This window comes from Phoenix dactylifera, chromosome 8 (genome assembly GCF_009389715.1).
Source record: "Phoenix dactylifera cultivar Barhee BC4 chromosome 8, palm_55x_up_171113_PBpolish2nd_filt_p, whole genome shotgun sequence".
Classification (NCBI taxonomy): Eukaryota; Viridiplantae; Streptophyta; class Magnoliopsida; order Arecales; family Arecaceae; genus Phoenix; species Phoenix dactylifera.
In genome coordinates, this window is record NC_052399.1 from 6,135,768 (window position 1) to 6,155,272 (window position 19,505).

Here is a 19,505-nt window from a genome sequence, read left to right on the forward strand (position 1 = left end):
TCCCAAGGTTGCAAAGAACGAGAAATATAAATTTTGATAAAGAAGAAAAGGGGAAACCCAAGCACAACTCTCTCTCTCTCTCTCTCTCTCTGTGGGGAAACAAGAGGAAGCCTAGCTTATCCAGGTGAACATAGGTTAAAATCCATGTTATTAGTATCCAAAATCTAGCGACTTCACCAACTCAACCTTCTAGCAGCCCTAGCACAAACAAAATCTTATAAACAGATTTATTAGGATTTCTAGGCATCTATAGAGTGAAGCCATGAATGCTTTTAATTCCTTAACCCCCGTACGCTCCTCCCTCCCCCCTTCTCACTCTAGTTTTCCTCACACTCCCATTAACCTCAGTCCCAACGACTTTACCCCACCACCTTTAGACCCATCAATGTCACTGCAACCCCCTCACTATCCGCCTATTCCCCTCTTCTCTAGGTCGGGTTTCCACACTGTTCCGTGTAATCTTAGCCAACAAGTCTCATCTCCTCCTTAAAAGTTCAACTTTGTTGATCAGCCAGAAGCTCAGTGGTGAACCATGTAAAACTTACCTCAAGCTCTTATTGAAAAAGAGCCACCTGACCTCACCCTTGAGAATACATTTCAATTTCTGTAAGTATGCGACCTTTCACAACAAACAGAGAAGAATCAGAACTGTCAAAGTCTCGCAAAAATCTCAACAAAAATTATAATGTATGATGGAATTTAATCATATTCAATATATTACTTCCATTAACGCCCGGAGCGATCGCAGTCACAGGTGGAGTCAACTCTAGCATATAAATAGTCAAATCTCAACAAGAGGGATCCATGGAGAATCTAGGAAAGTAGTGTGCTCCACCTGATGAGAGGTTTTATGAAACCAGTTATAATTTTCACTCAAGCTAACAGAAACACAATATACAGTTACAATGCCCACACTTGGTCCTGTCCAACCATTTAGCCCTCTTCTCCAAACTCCTTGGTGAATCTCTCGTGCACTTCAAGGTCAGCTTTGCTGACTGTAGGTCTCTGCCTGGCCAGTACTTTATCGAAGTCTGTCCTCGCTATTGGTGGTGGAAGAATCTGTTCAATCACTCAGGAAGAAAAACATCAAACAACTATTTAATCATAAGAGCCAGGGGCATTTGCCTGAAAAAGCACCGTGGGTTGAGGTTTTCAGTGCACCTTAGAAGCAAGACCTTTTGTAGCAAGATCCTGCATTGTGGTCTGTACAGCTCCAGGTTGTTTTGGTCCACATGGCATCCACATACCATCGGGGGTCTCAATGAAAAACATGGCATCTTGAGTTTTGCGGACCGGTTCAAAGAGTACATCCTTGACCTGTTGGTGAAAAGCAGGTCAAAACTAATATTCGGAATTGCTTATGGATGGGGACCAACTCCTCGCAGAAAATTCTTAAAGGCCATTGGGAACTGTTCCTACTTACACAAACAGAAATATCTGAACCCGAAAAACCTTCTGTTCGGCGAGCCAAGTTCTCAAAATCACTTTCCCTCAAGTTGTGAGGGGTATCTCCCAGATGTACCTGTATAATCCAAAAAAATGAAAAAAAAAGGATCACATGAAGTTACCGGAGGAGGACTTGTAATGTGAAATTCACCTCAGAATGAAATATGAGATTAAAATAAAAAGTGGTTCCCAACATTAGGCAGGACTAGCCTTTAGCCTCGTATCTACAATACCTTGAACATATGCTGCCTAGCTTTCAGGTCAGGAAGAGGAATGTAAATCCGCTTGTCAAAACGCCGTCGAATAGCCTATAATTCACAACAAGAAGTGATACTATAAAACAGCTGTGGTAACCCTAAAGAAATTCATAAGCGACCAAATTTGGCAGTTGAGCTTAAAAGATTAACTAAGGTTTCACACAACCTGATCCAAAGCACATGGAGTATTTGTGGCAGCAAGAACAAGAACTTTCTGGTCATTGTTTCCTACACCCTGGAAGACTAAGGGATTCAGTAAGTAGCAGAAAACCAATGACTAGCATAATGACTCAACCATATTTTACATTGCATTGTAATATGACAGTTCTAACATACTTGAATATGAATACAAATATTAACAAGTGAAATAAAAACAACTCTGCACACATCATTTATCACCTACAAGGCAGATGATAAGTGAATTTGTCAATTTATCAGAGTCATCAGGGCCAATTCATATTACTCTTTTAACAAAGGCCCATATACAACAAGCTGTTAGGTTCGAGCATAGGAAATACTGATATGACATATGTACATTTCACAAGTGAACGCGAAGAGAACATACAAATATTTGATCCAAAAAAGATTTGTCCACTGTAATGCTTGTCATATCAAAGAAGCTAAAAAGTCAAAATAAGTGAAAACAATTACATTGTGACAACCTAAGGCTGAAAACAGATAGAATACCGGTATACTCATATTTGTATCTACATTTTTCAACGAATATGGATATGAAGATGGGATATTAAAGGGATACCAGAATCAGTAACCATTTTTGTTTTATATGGATATGGATACAAATTGATATTGAGCATATGCATATTCACTATGAATAGATAAGAATATAAGTTGGCTATTATTTATATCCATATTTTTCTATCCTAACACAAATATAAGCCAGATATCGTTTGGATCTAAACTGAATTTTTAGCATAATTCAGTAATGAAAACTAACATCAATTATATAATCGTAAAGGACAAGCAAAGAATTCACTATGCAGATCATACACGATACACAGGTAAACAAGGATTTATGGTTACTAAACCAACATGAAGATCGACTTGGTCAAAGATCAAAACACTAGTTCGACCGGATTGTTTTAAAATATTAAATATCAAAATTTAATAAGAATAAAAATATAATACGAAAATATTATTACTTTTTTGCATCAAATATGATTATGACTATTTAATTTTAGCATAGATAGCAATAATAATGAATTATCTATTCTTAGAGAGCTTGCAAGAAAAAATATATATGAATATAGAAATACATAGAAGTAAATTTTAAATATTTCTAACAATAAGTTTTGAAATCATCATAAAAAATGAAATAAAATATGATCATTTTTCATTTTTATCAAAGAAAAATATTTTTTAATAAAAAAATTAATGATTAAAATATGAAATATCATAATATACATCAAATAATTATTTAGTGACCTGAATACTTGTGGATAAGTTGCATAAGATATGAATGTATGTTGTAACCTGGTGGTTGGAGCTTACAATTCAATGTAGAGATCACTGGGTTGAATCCTGGGTTATATAGTTTATATCCGGATTTGGATTTGAAAAGAATTTAATCCAAATTCAGATCCAGAACCGCCAAAATTTGTAAATAAACATCCGAGTTCAGATCCAGATCCCGGTCGGATATCAAAATTTCTATCCGAATCCAATCCACTTCGGATATGGAAACTAATGTAGGCAGATAAAATCTGACCCATGTTCAATAACTGAGAACAGCTGCTTTAAGAGTTTCCTAAAAGTTTCAACATATTTTTTCTTGTGCATCTGTGCTTGCTTTTCTAGGCATCTCTCGCATTGTTAAAAAAGAAATATTTTTCCAACAAGCCCTGACCCCACCTTCCAAATAAAATTAAGAATACTCCTTTCCCATGCATATGCATTGCACGTGCAGGACTCTAGTTTTGATAATGCATGAGGTGTTAACAACCATGGAAGTTAGTTAACATACACAATTGAATAACAACCAATGCCCAAAAAGGATGTCTGAATATCTTTGTCCTAATAAGTAATTGGAGTTGGGGTCTAAAAATTATATACAATTCTTAATGACTTATGTGATTAATATGTCAAAAAAAAATCCAAAGGGAAGATCTTCTCAACAGATTGTTTCTGATTGATGATCCTTCTAATCAATAGACACAGGGTGACACAATCTTTCACCTAAAGTTTGCCTGAAATTTCTCATCATACAATATCCTATCTAACTTTTTAACATGATCCTAAATCTTGATCACTTAATTTACTAACCTTGATTACAGATGCAAATTGCATCCATCTACGCTGGAGGTCAAGGTTGAGCAAATTTTCATGCCAATAACCTTGCAACATAAAAGGTAGCACTGGAATGTAAACCCTCCCTGATGTCTGCTTGTTAAAATTAGTGTTATTGCTTCCAGTGAGAGATAGCAATTTCAGCTGCATTAGTATGAAAGAACGAATTTTTGCACTTTCAACTTGATAAAATTTCAGTTAGCAATTGTACCAATGTCATTACTGGTTGAGCTTATTTATAAAATTAATTAATTAATTAATTACTTAAAAATGGGAGTGACACAAGTTGATGAGAAATGATTTAACTCAACCAATATTTCTTTCCTCACATTGTTACAGCTGCCAATAGTCTTGCCAATGAGCTTGCTAGACCAATGTCCGTAGAAGCTTTCTCTATGTCAGATACTTACAATTGATCTTTCATTCAATAATCTCTTCCTTATCAACTAATTATAGCTCAGTTATGAATTATTCAAAATTAATTAGAGAACCTGCCAAAATATGCATAGCTACATTCTAGACAAAATTCTGTTGATGCTAAATCAAAAGCTCAGTATTAAACCAAGCAACAGATGACCACAGTCACAAAAAATATTTAGTCTTCAGCTAAAACTAAACTGAACTGTTAATTGAAGCCATCCATGGCCTAGAACCTAGGCTAGTAGATAATGAGTCACTTAAGGTTCAGTGCGATTACTAATAATTTATGAACTAAAAAGTACAATTCTTTACTACGATGGCATAACTTATGACTATACATCTCACAGATGTAGGAAGTATGAGAAAAGTTAGAAAGCTCACACAATAAAAATAATATCATGAAACAGCAGATACAAACAGATCATTCATTATTAGAATGATGGAGTTACTATTGAAGCCTTGAAGGGTTTTGTCCCCAAAATATATGGAAGTCAGCTAGATAGTTTCCAAGAATTAAAAAAATCTCCCATGACCATAGAGAAGCAAACAAATCTATAGACTTCTTTATAATACGATAAATATAGTCAAAAAACACTGATGACATACTCCAGAATACCAAGGCTCTGATGTGATGTAATTATGAATTTTACCAATAAATTTTATTATCTTACATTCTATCTCAAAATTACAAATTTAAAGAATATGAGCTGAGCTAGTACATCTAGTTTGTATTTCTAATCTTGGATGACAGTAGACATGCTTGGCCCATAGATAACAGATTTCACTGAGTCTTACAAATAAAATTATTTAGCTGCACATCTCCATATTCCCAGAACCATTTACATGAAAACAAAAATGTTTCAATCTGGGATTAGAAATTCCAGATAGCTAGGCAGAGTTGAATAAATGAAATTGGCTTCAATCCTGCATTCCTCTTTATATGCAAAACCCAACCACTACTTAGCCTATGTTTCTACAGAGCACTTATTAATAGCAGAGCACACATGCATCTAAAGCATGTTCATGCAACATGATATCAGATGAAAAAGGTGAAGATTATACTTCAGTAGAATGTCTATGCAAACTCAAGTACTCATTCCTCTTGTGCAGATAGCCTCATTTCATGCTAACAACATAGAAACTACATTACACAACAAACTTGATAACATCAATACCACAAAATAACATTAATTTAATTAATTTTACAAATGGCACAACTTGAAGTGGATGTTATAATATCCAGGGCATATCATTGTTCTCATATTACCTGCATCTGGACTAGAAGTTCAGTCTTAATCCTCCGAGAAGCTTCACTTTCATTGCCTTCTCCACGCTGACCACATAAGGAATCAATTTCATCTATGAAGATAATGGAAGGAGCATTTTCACGAGCCATTTGAAAAAGGTTTGAGACTAGCTTTTCACTTTCACCCATCCACTTTGAAACTAGATCTGATGAAGATATACTGCAGCATATTATTCAGCATTTGTCAATTAACCTCCTGAGTGAAGACAGTTTGAGCATTACATTAAGGAGCATCTAACCACAAATAAATAAAGTACAGATATCTAAATATTTGTTAAACTACAAAAATGCCTACAACTCAATGCTTCACAAGATAAATCTGCATTCCATAATAGGCCCAAACATACACTTAAAATTACTGTATGTACGTGCCAATCATGTAGTTATTATTCATTAATGCACGATGAGATACATTTGAGCGGATGCATATGTATCTTACAATTCCATACACACAAGCACTAGCTAGTCAACCTGATGGATCTATACTTGGCCTGGATGATGATGCAAGAGCTCTCCTGCAGGTCAAGCAGAAAGCAATTAAAATCTAAGACATAGGTTTAAGTTTTAATAAGCACAACATAGACCGAGCCTACAGAGTCATCAACTTCAACTTGCCAGGTCATCAACCAGATCTTTGAAATCATCATTATGTTCAACATGAGTCAACTCTAACAGGCGCAACCTTGGTCTAGATGTGCCCAAAGAAACCATGACAACAGCAAAACCATACAATAATTCGATAAGCATGCAGCATGTCGGGCACTTTGATGTTTTACATCTCATGTGCTACCTTACTGCAAAATCTTCCTTCCGATAAAACCCCAATGTTTATTTTCTTGAGCAGGCAAAATCTACCTTATCATTATTGTGCAGCAGATTGGGGCTTGGTTTTTGCTTTGGTCTGCTTGGTACATAACCATTCTGGTGCAATATGAAGCAGCAAACCCATTAAAGATCCAACATACACCAATTCCACCAGATGTTTATTTTATTGAGCATGCAAGCTAGTTATTGTGCTGCAGACTGAGGCTTGGTTTTTGCTTCGATCTGCTTGGTTGGCCATTCTGGCGCAATGTGAAGCAGCAACCCCAGTAAAGATTCAACATACACCAATTCTGAGTACAACAGGACTTGGTTCAACTCATTGAAAGTTTAACCAATCCATCCTGCTAGCATCTTGCATGTGGTTGTCAGTGCAAGGAGCATCAACCCTTTGAGCCAGGTTATCATAGGTTGTGTCTAGGACTAATGACCACCAGCATATCAAACAGGACTAACCCAGGACTCATGTTTATAGCACATCAAGCTTTAGCGCAACTAGAAAACAAGTCCACAAAATTTGAATGCAAGCTCACATTGCACGCTTCTCACAAGAAAAAGTTCATGTTGCATACAAACTGGCAATTGAGGTGCAAGTGAAGTAAAGCATCACATATTTAGCACAAGAGTGTAGGACATCTGCTGGCCTCAGAACCTGATAGAGGTCTGAATGTTTACAAGCTTGATGCACGAGAATACCTATGTTGAAGGCCTATCATGCGTTAAGAGGTCGGACGAGTACAAGATGTGAGCCTAACTAAGCTGCACACAACAATTGCCAAACATGGCATAGCTTTATTGAGTGCCTCAAGCCATATTCACTGACAATTCAAATGTTACAAATTTACTAATTTCTTGGGATACTTACTCTAATGCGGTTGCACTTCAGAGAATCTAGCACAAATTCAAGAGCTAGTTCCATAAAGCTTAAGGAACATAGGTGGGCAGATTTATTTATAGTGGAAACACAACCTTGATAGCTAATTGCATGTATAGCCAGCCACATTTGGTGATACCACAACAATCCAACTTCAAATATAATAGTTATTAACAGGACAATTACCTCGACATGAACTATCAGCTTAGAATTATAGCAAACTCCCAAGGACTCGCAAGAGGAAACCTAAGCTGAGGCCATCAGGGATAACATCAAGGAGGACTTCCAAAAAGGGATCACAAAGCAAAACTATACAAATGACAAATTACTTTGGCAATTTAAATTTGGGAGTAAGCCAAAATTACCCAAAGGGGCCTTTTGCTAATAATGTTGCATGACACCAACACAAGAAAGCCAACAAGAATGGTAATGTTGTGATCCCTGACTTCAACCACAAAGCAAAAAGACGGATTTGTCTGCAAATATAATAGTGAGCTCTAGGTCACAACAACCACATCTCTTTAGAATTATTTAACTTGATTCCAACACTAATGCCACAATATCTGTCATGATAGAGCTTGCCAAAAGCTGATTAGCTATGAATTATGACAATGGACCATATTGCTAAAGGAAGTCATTGACAAAAAAAGAAAAGAATTCTTGCATTTATAGGCAAGACCATGGCCACATGCAGTCCATGCTTTTAATATAAGCAAGAACTTGGCACTTAGAGATCAAATGAACATATGCATTTTTGCAAGCAAATTGAGTCAAACAAGATGATAATTATTCAAAAAAAACTGGAAAAGCATACTCATTAAAGTCAGTTAAAATGGGATGTGCAAATGTAATAATAATTACAACTTTCTGTCTCTAAATGATGTATGGCATGGTAAACTAGAGCATCTTATCTACAAGGTATCAAAGAAAAAGGTTTTGGTATAAATAGACTGTTGAGAGTGATGTGTCTACAATTTATCCAAGTCATACTCTAAGGACATCAAGGCATAGTTATTACATGATTTTCATGCACCAGATGTTGATAAGTTCAAGGATAAGAGAAAAGCAATATTTAGTCACACTTGTCATTGACTTCTGAATTTCTAATGTCTTAGTCATAAATAATTAGATAAATATAAACACTACATAATTAAAAAGGAAAAAAATCATTGACCCCATATAATTCAAACATGGATAACAAACTAGAAAACTCTCTCAACACTGAAAGTCCAGAGAAATTGATTAGAAGACTTCTGCATGAAGCACAATATTGTGCATGGTATTAATCCACCATGATCCCCCTAATTTAAAAATGCAACAAGTTTTTTTTTCCTCCCTTTGTTCAACTAAATTCAAAACACTATGGGCAACTAGGCAAATCTAAATTTTGTTACTTGTACTAAAAGTTTGCCACTCTCAAGTAGCTGTCTTCAAACAAAACAAGCATGTTTGTTCAATGTAATAGGGATGCCATATTAATGCATACACTAAGTTTATGAATTTTGTTCCAAAAATACTTTGATTGACATTTCTATAGGGGCTCCAGCTTAAACCACAACAACTATCTTAGGCATTAGATGAAAGATACTCGGGTTTAATAGCCACAGAGATCTTCAGCTGAAATTTCCACACAATATTCACCCCAGAAAACAGCAGCTTTCTTTGGATCAATCTCTATGATTTTCTTTTTTAATATTTGCCACAGATTGAGTACTTGGAGGAAAGTGTATGCATTTTCTGTTAACTATGAATTTACTGTCCCTGAAATTACAGGCATCTAGTTAATTCACAGCAAGATGGGAGGATATGTACTCATCTTTAGGGGGTGGGGACATGACTATTACAGGGTCATGGTCATTGAGGTGACAAAGGCAACATCCACCAATTGATATCCATCATCAACTACTCAGTTATCCAAAAGTTGAAATATAAACTTCATTCATGTTTCCACTAAGCATAAATGAATGATGTGGGAGTGGATTTTGTAGTCTGCATCATGTCTTTCTACTGTTGTAGTAAATTGAAATACAAAACTATGCCTAGGATCTACTTATGTGATTCATAGCCTTTACTAAATGTTGAATTTCATTTAATTCTCCTGAAGAGTCTTTGTTTAAATCTATAGCTGGAAAGTAGATGGTTGCAGGTTGATATCTGTGAATCTACTTTAATTTTTTAAACTTTTTCTTGGGCAGCTACAGTATTAGATACACCAAAATAAGATCTCACAAGTTCTACATACTTGCCAATATATCCAAAAGAATCAACTTTTTCTAGCCGAAGACACTTCCAGCCTGGGTTGATAATTGTTCCAACAAAATGAACATGAATATTAATACTACATACATGTTCATATATAGCATCAACAAAATGAATTTTACGACATGAAGCAATAAGAAACTAGTAACTGCTGGAAAAAAAAAAACTTAAAAAAGCAACCATGTAGCCTAAAGGAGAGAACAAAAAGGAAAAGAGGCCCGTATAACAGCAATCATCAATTAGAGCATTTTCAGCTGAGACTCTATGAAAAGCAGCACAGGTTCTCCTTCCACCACAAAGAAGAGAAAAGTGAAGACAATTGACTACAACTTCTCACACAAATTATCAAGACAAACATAGAGACTTGAACTCTAATACAGGTCCTCATACTTTAGTTAATCATCATACTTAAACAACTTATGAAAATTGATATACAAAACTTCCACAAATAAAATTTGTTTATGAATGACATCTCAATAGGAAATTTTAGCAATAAAATGAATGTCTTCCAAGAGGAAGTTATGAGAACAATTAGAATGACAAAAAAAAAAGTAAATTTTTTGAGCCACTCCCACAAGAAGTAGGGGACTCGTGACTATGAAGTGAAAAACCTTGTCGAGAAGTTTAGCTCCTCCAAAAGCTTCTATTGAACCTAGAATTTCAGAAAGAGAACAAAGTAACAAATGATATAAAACTACGAATGCACCCATGTTATATCTTTTCTTTGAAAGGCATTGGACAGACAAAATCAAGACAATATATATCTTGATCTATAAACACAAATACAAGGTAAGAGTACCTACCAAAATCAAATTGATAATATGAAATCCATGACTAACTGCAGCATACAACCACAGAAGTTCTAAAGTGGTGTTTGGTTGTGCAATGAATAGGGAGGATATCTTCTAAAATGGGGGGCTATCCCCTAAATTCTTGTCAAACACCCAAAAAAATTGGGATTATACTGAGCCGTGGAGTATATCCCACCACCACATTATAAGTCTTTTCCACCAATATAGTGCAGTATAGACTTATCCTTATTCCCTTCAATTGCCATTTTTCCCTTATCCACTCTAATAAACACTCAAAAAAACAAAACGACAATTTTGTCTTTGCGACGAAGCTCAATGAACGTTAAATGCAGCTAATTCTCTCCATTATTCCCTGCACTTATTCTTCAACCAAACATCAAAACATGCTTAATCTGCAAAATAAGCCTATTCCTTCAACAGTCCAAGGGATATCCCTCCCCCCACTTATTCTACAACCAAACACCACCTAAGAGCATACAAACAAGAAATAAAAGCAACAATGATCAAAGTCAGAAAAGTGATTGACTGAAAAGCCAAGCCGTGTAAATGCAATAATACTTGGAAATAAAAGTTAAGGTTCAGATGGCATGTAACATCCCAGAAACAGATAATATCAGGTGTTGAAAAAAAATACAACCACCATAATAGATGCTATTTTCTTAGATCTCTGGAAATGATAAGTGTTAGGCTAGACAAACAACCTGAAGAAAGTTGAATCTGCCTCTGTTGCAACAGCCTTGGCCAAGTATGACTTTCCAGTTCCCGGCGGACCATACAAAAGAAATGCCCTCCATGGCCTTCGCTTTCCTAAGAATTTTGTAAAAGAAAAAAGACATGCTATCTGATTAGCTGAAAAGTATACATATTCTATCAAACAGTTTGATAGGTAACTTGTCAACTGCATACTGAAATAAGAAGAAATAAAATCAATTGTAAAGGATGTAGAGAAGTGAGATACTAAATTCACAAAAAATAAAGCAACAAAATTATATGGTTTAAGCACTGAAGAAGTAGGCATTCAAATTAAGAGTCAGAAATATGAAAGGGTTTCTGCATGATCCATACTAACATGTTAACATGGAAGATGACAAATACGATTTCAAACATCAAGTTCTGCACAGTAGTTTCTTCCCTGTCCGACATACTGATTTTGAACCATGGAATGCCGTACCGGCCCGTACCGGCCGGTACGTACCGGTCCGGCCGTGGACCGGTACCGGAACGGATAAAAAACCGGTATTTCCCGGTTTTTTATCCGAACCGGCCGGTATGGGTGCGTACCGGCCGGTTCGGGCCCGTACCGGCCGGTTCGGAGCCCGTATCGGCCGGTACCGGCCTCGTACGCACCGGTACGATTTTTTTTTTTTTAGAACCACAGCGCCGCGCGCTGTGGTGAATGCGCCCTGCCTGATCGATATGATGACCTGAGCTCTACTCTCAAACAAGAGTCTCTGGTCACGAAAATCCGTCTTTGTTTACGGCTCAATTGCTCTCGCCTTTTGAAACCACCGCGTACCGGCCGGTACGGGACTGGTACCAGCCGGTACGTACCGGACCGGACCGGTACCGTACCGGTCCGGCCGGCCACCGGTACACCGACCGGTACCGGTACGGCGGACCTTGTTTTGAACAAATCCAAAAACAGGGCTCTAGGTAGGAAAACTTTGCTCCTCATAATCCCACTTTTGCTAACCTTGATATCCATATGTTGCAATTAAATTTGGATCTTCACATAAAATTATCGATCTTTTTTTTTCTTAACATTAGCTAAATTTCTAACTCCAATATGAAAAACTAGACAAGCATAAAAGCCTTGCTATAACTCTTGAAATAAATCAAGTTAATATACCAATAAGGCTGTCAAATGAACAAACTGTTTATGCACAGGTTCATGTTTGGCTCATAATTCAGCTTGATACCAGCTCGTCCCATTAACAAACAAGCTAAACAAGAGCCGGAATTTTGAGCTCGAGAACTAAATGAGATGAACAAGAGCTAGTCCTAGCTCATTCTCTTCATGCCAAAAAGCTTATAATATAGACAAATCAATTATGCAGTCATTTCCCTGAGTACATTATAATCATTAGATCAAAATTTAAAGGCAGAGATCAATTGGATAGTTCTCAAGATGCCACAATCCACACATGAGCTCCTCTTTCTCTCAAACAGTTCACAGCAGCTGTTGTACCCTTCTATTTCCCTCCAGCCCTCCGTGACTCCAGTCTCTGCGTAGCCCTCTCTTCCCTCCCTTGCCTCCAGACTCCACACCATGACTCAATCTCTTTCTCCACGAAATCATCTCCCTCACCATGGAAGCCCACATTCCTTGATGCTGGCCTTTAGATCCTCTGTTTATCTTTGCGATTGTCCCAGACTTGAGGGTGGCAAGATCAACCTGTGGAAGTTTGATATAGTGAAGGAGCTGTTTTATCCTCTTCCCACCACCCTTTCTCCATGATATTCTTCCCGACATCTACTGCCTCATTCGTGTTTGGCTTGTTTTCACCCTTATGTGCCGATATAAAAAGACCCACAAATGGCATGATAAGATAACAGCATTTCCCACTAATTTATAGAACTCTAGAGCTAAGAGTCATTAATAGATGCCTTTGATAGTTCTAGTTTAACACGTGTGCATGCATTCAACAAATTTATCATACCAACTAAATTCATGCAAACAATCCCAGAATTCAACAAAATCATAGCATATTTCAATTACTCTACACCCATTTGCAGTATCATGGGAAGCTCGTGTACTGCTATAACTATGGGAAGGTCATGCACTGCTATAACTGTGGAAATCTTACACACAATGGCTTAACTTGATTCTTACACTTTGGTCCATCAAAATGCCAAATTTTGCCATTATCATGCCTTCTAACCCTTCTATGAATAATGTCAAATTTTGCCATTATCATATATGTGTATCATGCCTTCTAACCCTGTTATGAACGTGCATGCGTGCGTGAGAGCGAGAGAGAGCAAATTAATAGGGAAGAGCAAGCAAGGCTATCAAGATGGTTGGATTCAAAGTATTATAGAGTTTATTTTAACACCAGACCAATGATTTCATTTCCCATTTAACCAGTTAGATAATTATATAGCCACTAAAAAGGGGAAATTGAAACATACCAGTAAAGAATTGAGGGAATTTGACGGGCAAGATGACAGCCTCCTGCAAGGCCTGCTTGGCGCTCTCAAGCCCCGCGACATCGCTCCACTTTACGTTGGGCTTCTCCGTGATGATCGCCGAGGTGAGCCCCGCCCTGAGCTTGGACTGCTCCGGATCCTCTCCATCCCCACCGCTGTTCTCGTCCTTGGGCTTGGTCCTGGGCCTGGTGGCCACGGCGGCGTCCCCGTTGGCGGCCGGTCCGGGGCCGCCCTCGTCGAGCACGGCCCGGATCTCCTCGGCGCGGCGGAGGTACTCGGCGAACTTCTGGGTGATGGCCTCCTTGATCTTGGGGTTCTTTTCATATTTGAGGTGGGTCCGGAAGTACTCGAGGGCGTTCATGTAGAGGGGGAACGCCTTGACGTACTTCCCGGCATTGTCCTCCTGGACCGCCTGCTTCACGTACTCGATCGCCTGCTCCTTGAAATTGCTATACATCTTCTCTCCCTCTCCTCTTCCCGATCCAAACGCATGCGCTCAATTGCCCAGTCGATGGGCGAAACCCCCCCCCCCCCCCCCCCCCCCAAAAAAAAAAAAAAATTTGAAAGGAAATCAACCAGTCTTTGTTCCCCGATCGCGATAAGGAATCGAAACCCTCGATCGGAGAGGAGATCGATGGGAGAATTAGGGTTTTTTTGAATGGGAATGGGGGTTTCGTAGGGTTTGACGAGGGGAGAAAAGAGGGGAAGAAGGGAGAAGAGAGGAGAACAGGGGAAGAGAGAGGCGGTGGGGGTACGTCTAGATTGAAGGTGGGCGGATGGGAAATTCTCAGGTGAATCAAGATTCGGTTACCGCGTTATGAAAGCCACGCGAGATATATTTACGCATAACATTTATATGCGGCCAGAAAAAATAAACGATACTGGGCTCACGTTGTACGTCACGTTCATATAGAAACAATATGCGGATGCCGGTACCAAAAAAATATGAAGATGAAAGCCAAATGAAAATCAGTCGGCGCATAAAATGCTTTTGCTGACATGCTTCTACAAAAACAATTATGCGGAATGGGCATCTGGAACCATAGGGTGCATAAAATTCTTATGCAAGGAGTATCTATATAGAAACATTATGCGGATGCCGGTACCAAAACCAATGACGCATAATATTCTTATGGGGCTAAAATAGGCGTAGACGATATAATATCGGAACACTCGAACCGGAAGCGATGTACGCAAAATGAGAATCATTGGGCGCATAAAACTTCTTATGCGAGGAACGTTGTCCACATAGAAAAAATATGCAGACACTAGGCGCTGAAACCAGGGACGCATGACATCACTACGAGATTTCGTCCGCATAGAACATTATATGGATACAGAACGTGGGATCCATAAATTCTTATGCGGGAGAAAAATCTGCATATAAAATATAATATGCGGACCCTTCGACCTGAGCCAACGTGCGCATAAAAGTTATATACGGTTTCCCGTGCGCACAGAAACTAATATGCAGACATCACAACATAAAAACTTTATGCGGGCGAAATATGCATAGGAAAAAAAAAGAGGACACCGGGCAAAATATCAGTCGCGTGCATAAAATTCTTATGCTCCCTTACGTCCACATAGAAAGTGTATGCGGAGAGGTTCTTGGAATCCATTGGGCGCATAAACATTCTTATGCAAGGAAAAAATGTCCACATAGACAAAATATGCAGACACAAGGAGCCTGAACCCATGGGACGCACAAAATGTTTATGTGAATCGTCCGCATAGAAATAGTATGAGGGTACGTGGCAGACGCCGACTTGCGCATAAATGTTATATGCGGTGTATGTCTGCATAGAAAGAACTATGCGGACATAGAAGTATAACACTTTTACTCACATAAAATGCTTATGCTCCCTTAGATCCACATAGAAAAGGTAATGAAAAAATTTCCGCATAGAAAAATATACAGAGACTAAGGCAGCTGTAATGCGTGGGGTGCATAAAATCTTATGCGGATTTCGTCCGCATAGAAACAAACATAAGGACATCCTTGGTAATTTTTCGCGTATAAAATTCTTATACGGACACAATCGGCATAGAATACGTAATATGCGGACATCTGAACCCTGAAGTCCCGACGCGCGTAAAATTCCTATGCGGAAGCAAGTCCGCATAGTAACAATATGGGAACGTCCGGGTATGAGGTTCACGATTGGGGATGAGGAGCTTCCACGGTTGCAGCGCCGGCAGCACCTCCGCCCACCACGCCACCATCCTAAACTCGGGCAGGCACTGCCGGGGATCTCAATGACAGAGAGCTCCTCATAGTCTTCCGCCGCCGCGGGTTCCTCGTATCCCCCATCCCTATATTTAGGTCGCCGGCGACCCCATCCAGAGATCTTTCTCTACAGCACCTTCTTCGGCTTCCTTCCTCCGACTCCAATGCAGCGGGCGGAATATGGTTCTGGTGCCCTAACGCTTTCAGTGAGCCAAAAATCTGGTTAGGTTTCTAAATATTGAAATGCCGTAGATCATCCTGTTTATATTTAACGCCATGTGTTCTGCATTTGGAGGATGACGTATAGATATGTTGACACCAATGACAACTCATCATTCTTATTAAATATAACGAGAGGTCAACTACATAAATCTAGATCTGGTCTGCTGCTTCATAAATCTTTTTCTGATTACCGCTGTATCTTGAGAAAAACCTGGAACCTTAGGTTTCTTATAAAATATATTTTTTTCTTCTGATTTTGTGTGATATCGAAATTATCTAAAACTGTTAAAAACCTTTCCCAAACAGCAACTTTCATAAAATTCTGCAGATATTTTGGAAAATATTTTTACTAAAACTACATGACCAAACAGTACTTTAAGGTTGCTGATAAAAGTACTGCTGATCAGTATGATCATCTACTAGCCTCTCAACACTGCAAGTCGGTTGTAGGAGTTACCTATAGAGATGAGGCTTCAGATGTCACCATTGTAAATCAGCTGGAATCAAGAGTTCAAAGTTACTAGAAGGATCTTCTTCTCCAAATCTTGTCAATTAATCCATGTAGTGAGAATTTTGAATTGGAGATATAAATTATTTATCAATGAACCCATAATTTTCTATTCTAGTTAATATTTAACAACGTCAGTAACTTTGCTTCATCATATTGGACCAAAAAGATGTTTAATTATTTTATGTAATTGTAGATCTCTTAAAAGCTCTAATTACAATTGAAGTTTCTTGAGGAAAGAAAACTTTGTCCAGAATCTTAAGAAAAATAGTTCGGTGGCTTTATTTCCTAATATTAACTGGAGTAAAGTTCGCGCATAAACAATATGATCGGTTATAGAATCAAAGTTTTACACTATGAATCTTTGTTTTGCTAGTCATCTCATCTTAACCTTCTCAATCTTCTCAATATCATTTTTGTGCTTTTGGAGCTAACTTCAATGAAGTTTTGTGCTTCTCTTTCAATCAGATCTAATAGTTTCAAAATCCACTGACTTGGCTTGGACCTGTATTTTAATTTGTCATCCATCAGCTCTTTGAATTCTAACACTCTAATAAGGATATGGTTGTATGCTGTATTTGTTTTATCACTTGGCTTTACCATATATTAGAGTTTTACAGAACTATATTTTGTGTTTTTTACTGTCCAACTTGATTGAAGCCTATTTTATTTGCACAGTTAGTGTTGGTTCTTGTTCAGACAATCCCGGTAATTTCGTGCTTAACTTCTTTAACTTGTGGAAATGGCAAAGGTTGCGAGCTTGATGTTATAGTAACTAAATCTTTACCTTTCATCATTAACCATTATCACAGTAATACGTAATCAAATTCTACAACTTTCCATGCAGAAAATTTATACAAGATGATAATGAAGGAGATGGAAGATGTGTCTCTTGTATTTCATATATCTCCTACTCAGCATGGGATTTGATCTTTCTTACAGAGATTGTAGCTTCACTCTTGAGATGGCTAAGACATATGGCAGTTTGGCTGCGGCGAAATGCTACTCCTCAGTCCTGTTTAACCTTTTCGGAACTCTGCAATATCTCTCAGTTAGGCTAACCGCAAGCCTTCGGAACCAACCAGAATTGGATTTCTAGAGCATGCACTACTTGTCGATTTTTGAGGTCGTCATGGGTTTAATTACTTGTTATTGAGATGCTTTATTGGCGTTCAGCTATATTGTTGAACTAGGGTTAGTATTTTCAGGTATGTGTTCCAGGTCCTAGATACCATATGTCATATTTTGTGTTCTGGTTTTTGGTTCATCTTATCTATTACTTAGATCTCGACATATATGATTTGATGTTTCGTGGAATGCTTATATACATTTGATATTACATATTTTAAATTATTGAATGATGCTTTTCTTTTTCAATTTTAGTCCTAAGCATGTTCGCCGTATTGGTCCGAATTGGGTGGTATGGAGTATACCGTACTATACCAGTTCGGTATCGGTACCCGGTACGGATGGCATACTGATATTTGGTATATCAAAAAAAATTCCGTACCATACCGTACTGACACCGTACTAGTGTAGCACCGGTAGAAGTCCGATATCGAGATAATGAACCTTGGTCCTAAAAGTGCATATCCTATGTATCTAAGTTGGTTCTCTTTTTTAACCCATACATATTATATACTTGTGGAATCTCAAGTTGAAACTTTACAACTTCCCTGCTGCACACATTTTCTTAGGGGAAACCAATCAGTGGTCCACTACTGATCACAGTATCAATAGTCTGGTCCACTACTTATCCAATAGAATTAAGGGCCCGTTTGGTCCTAGAAATATGATTCCTGGAAAGAAGATTCTTAGGGCTCGTTTAGTTCGCGGGAAGCATTTTCCCTCCTAGGAATACGATTCCTGGAAAACATATTCCTAGGAAGAGGATGCCTAGGAAAGTACTTTTAGCATGTTTGGTTGACCATAGAAAAATGATAAATTTCCAAAATGCTTATATTTGGTTGACCATCCACTTTCCTGAGAAAGTTATGTATAATTCCTATTATACCCTTAATAAAAATTAGGTCTTTAATGCATCTTTAATGCTGAAGGGCTTTTTTGGGAAAAAAAATTAAAAATGGAGTGATTCCTGCCTCATGGAAAAGAAATTTTCCCATGTTTCTCATGGAAAAGACTTTTCCATGAAATGTGGGAATCATATTCCCATGGGAATACAACTTTCCTATCTCTCTTCTTTGAAAACTCTAACTAAATAAGAAGCATCTCATTACTTTCCCGTTGACCACACTTTCCTCCCTTCTTTTCCAGCGAACCAAACGAGCTCTTAGGAAGAGAATGCTTGGGAATGTACTTTTGGCATGTTTGGTTAAACATGGAAAAGTGACAGATTTCTAGAGAGCTTATGTTTGGTTGACCATCCACTTTTCTGAAAAATATATATATAATTCCTTTTATACCCTTAATAAAAATTAGGTCTTTAGTGTCTTTTTAATACTGAAAGGCTTTTTTGGAAAAAAATAAAGATGGAGTGATTCCCGCCTCATGGGAAAGACTTTCCTATAAAATGTGGGAATCATATTTCCATGAGAATACAACTTTTCCAACTCTCTCCTTTGAAAACTCCAACCAAACAAGAAGCATCTCATTACTTTTCCGTTGACCACATTTTTTCCCCTTCTTTTTCCGTAAACCAAATGAGCCTTAAAGGATTTCGCCATGGCTTTTGCCATGAGTTGCATCTATACTAGGGCCGTGTAATCTTCCTGGTTATTTTTGTTTGGTTGGTAGGGGAGACTGATAATTATTATTCTGTTAAAAATAAATGGCTGTAGGTCAGTCCAACCAACCAAATAAGTTTATTGGATAATAAGATTCCTTATCTTGATAATACCTATTAGCATATGACACTTCAGTTTCAGGTAGTGCAAC

The 19,505-nt window shown here is 37.9% G+C and overlaps 1 protein-coding gene across 2 annotated transcripts; it reads right to left on the reverse strand.

Moving 5' to 3' along the window:
* Nucleotides 1-670: 670 nt before the first annotated feature.
* LOC103714003 (protein SUPPRESSOR OF K(+) TRANSPORT GROWTH DEFECT 1) lies at nucleotides 671-14,446 on the reverse strand. Of its 2 annotated transcripts, XM_008801095.4 has the most exons (8): nucleotides 13,633-14,441; nucleotides 11,202-11,307; nucleotides 5,695-5,893; nucleotides 1,870-1,938; nucleotides 1,680-1,754; nucleotides 1,424-1,522; nucleotides 1,162-1,317; nucleotides 671-1,059 (listed from the first exon to the last, which is right to left on the reverse strand). In XM_008801095.4, exons 1-8 carry the CDS (start codon nucleotides 14,105-14,107, stop codon nucleotides 934-936), a joined length of 1,305 nt encoding a protein of 434 aa, XP_008799317.2. In that variant the 5' UTR covers nucleotides 14,108-14,441; the 3' UTR covers nucleotides 671-933. The 2 variants fall into 2 exon arrangements, 1 of the variants encoding a protein (XP_008799317.2); XR_605138.4 differs by lacking the exons at nucleotides 671-1,059; nucleotides 1,162-1,317 and having other exon boundaries at nucleotides 1,456-1,522; nucleotides 5,695-5,929; nucleotides 13,633-14,446.
* Nucleotides 14,447-19,505: the final 5,059 nt, after the last annotated feature.

Coding starts and splice junctions, on each gene's coding strand:
- LOC103714003 (XM_008801095.4), bottom strand. CDS start 14,107: ATGTATAGCAATTTCAAGGAGCAGGCGATCGAGTACGTGAAGCAGGCG. Junction 5,894..11,201: donor GCAGATTCAACTTTCTTCAG/GTTGTTTGTCTA, acceptor AATATGCTGCAG/TATATCTTCATCAGATCTAG. Junction 1,939..5,694: donor AACTTCTAGTCCAGATGCAG/GTAATATGAGAA, acceptor TTAGTCTTCCAG/GGTGTAGGAAACAATGACCA.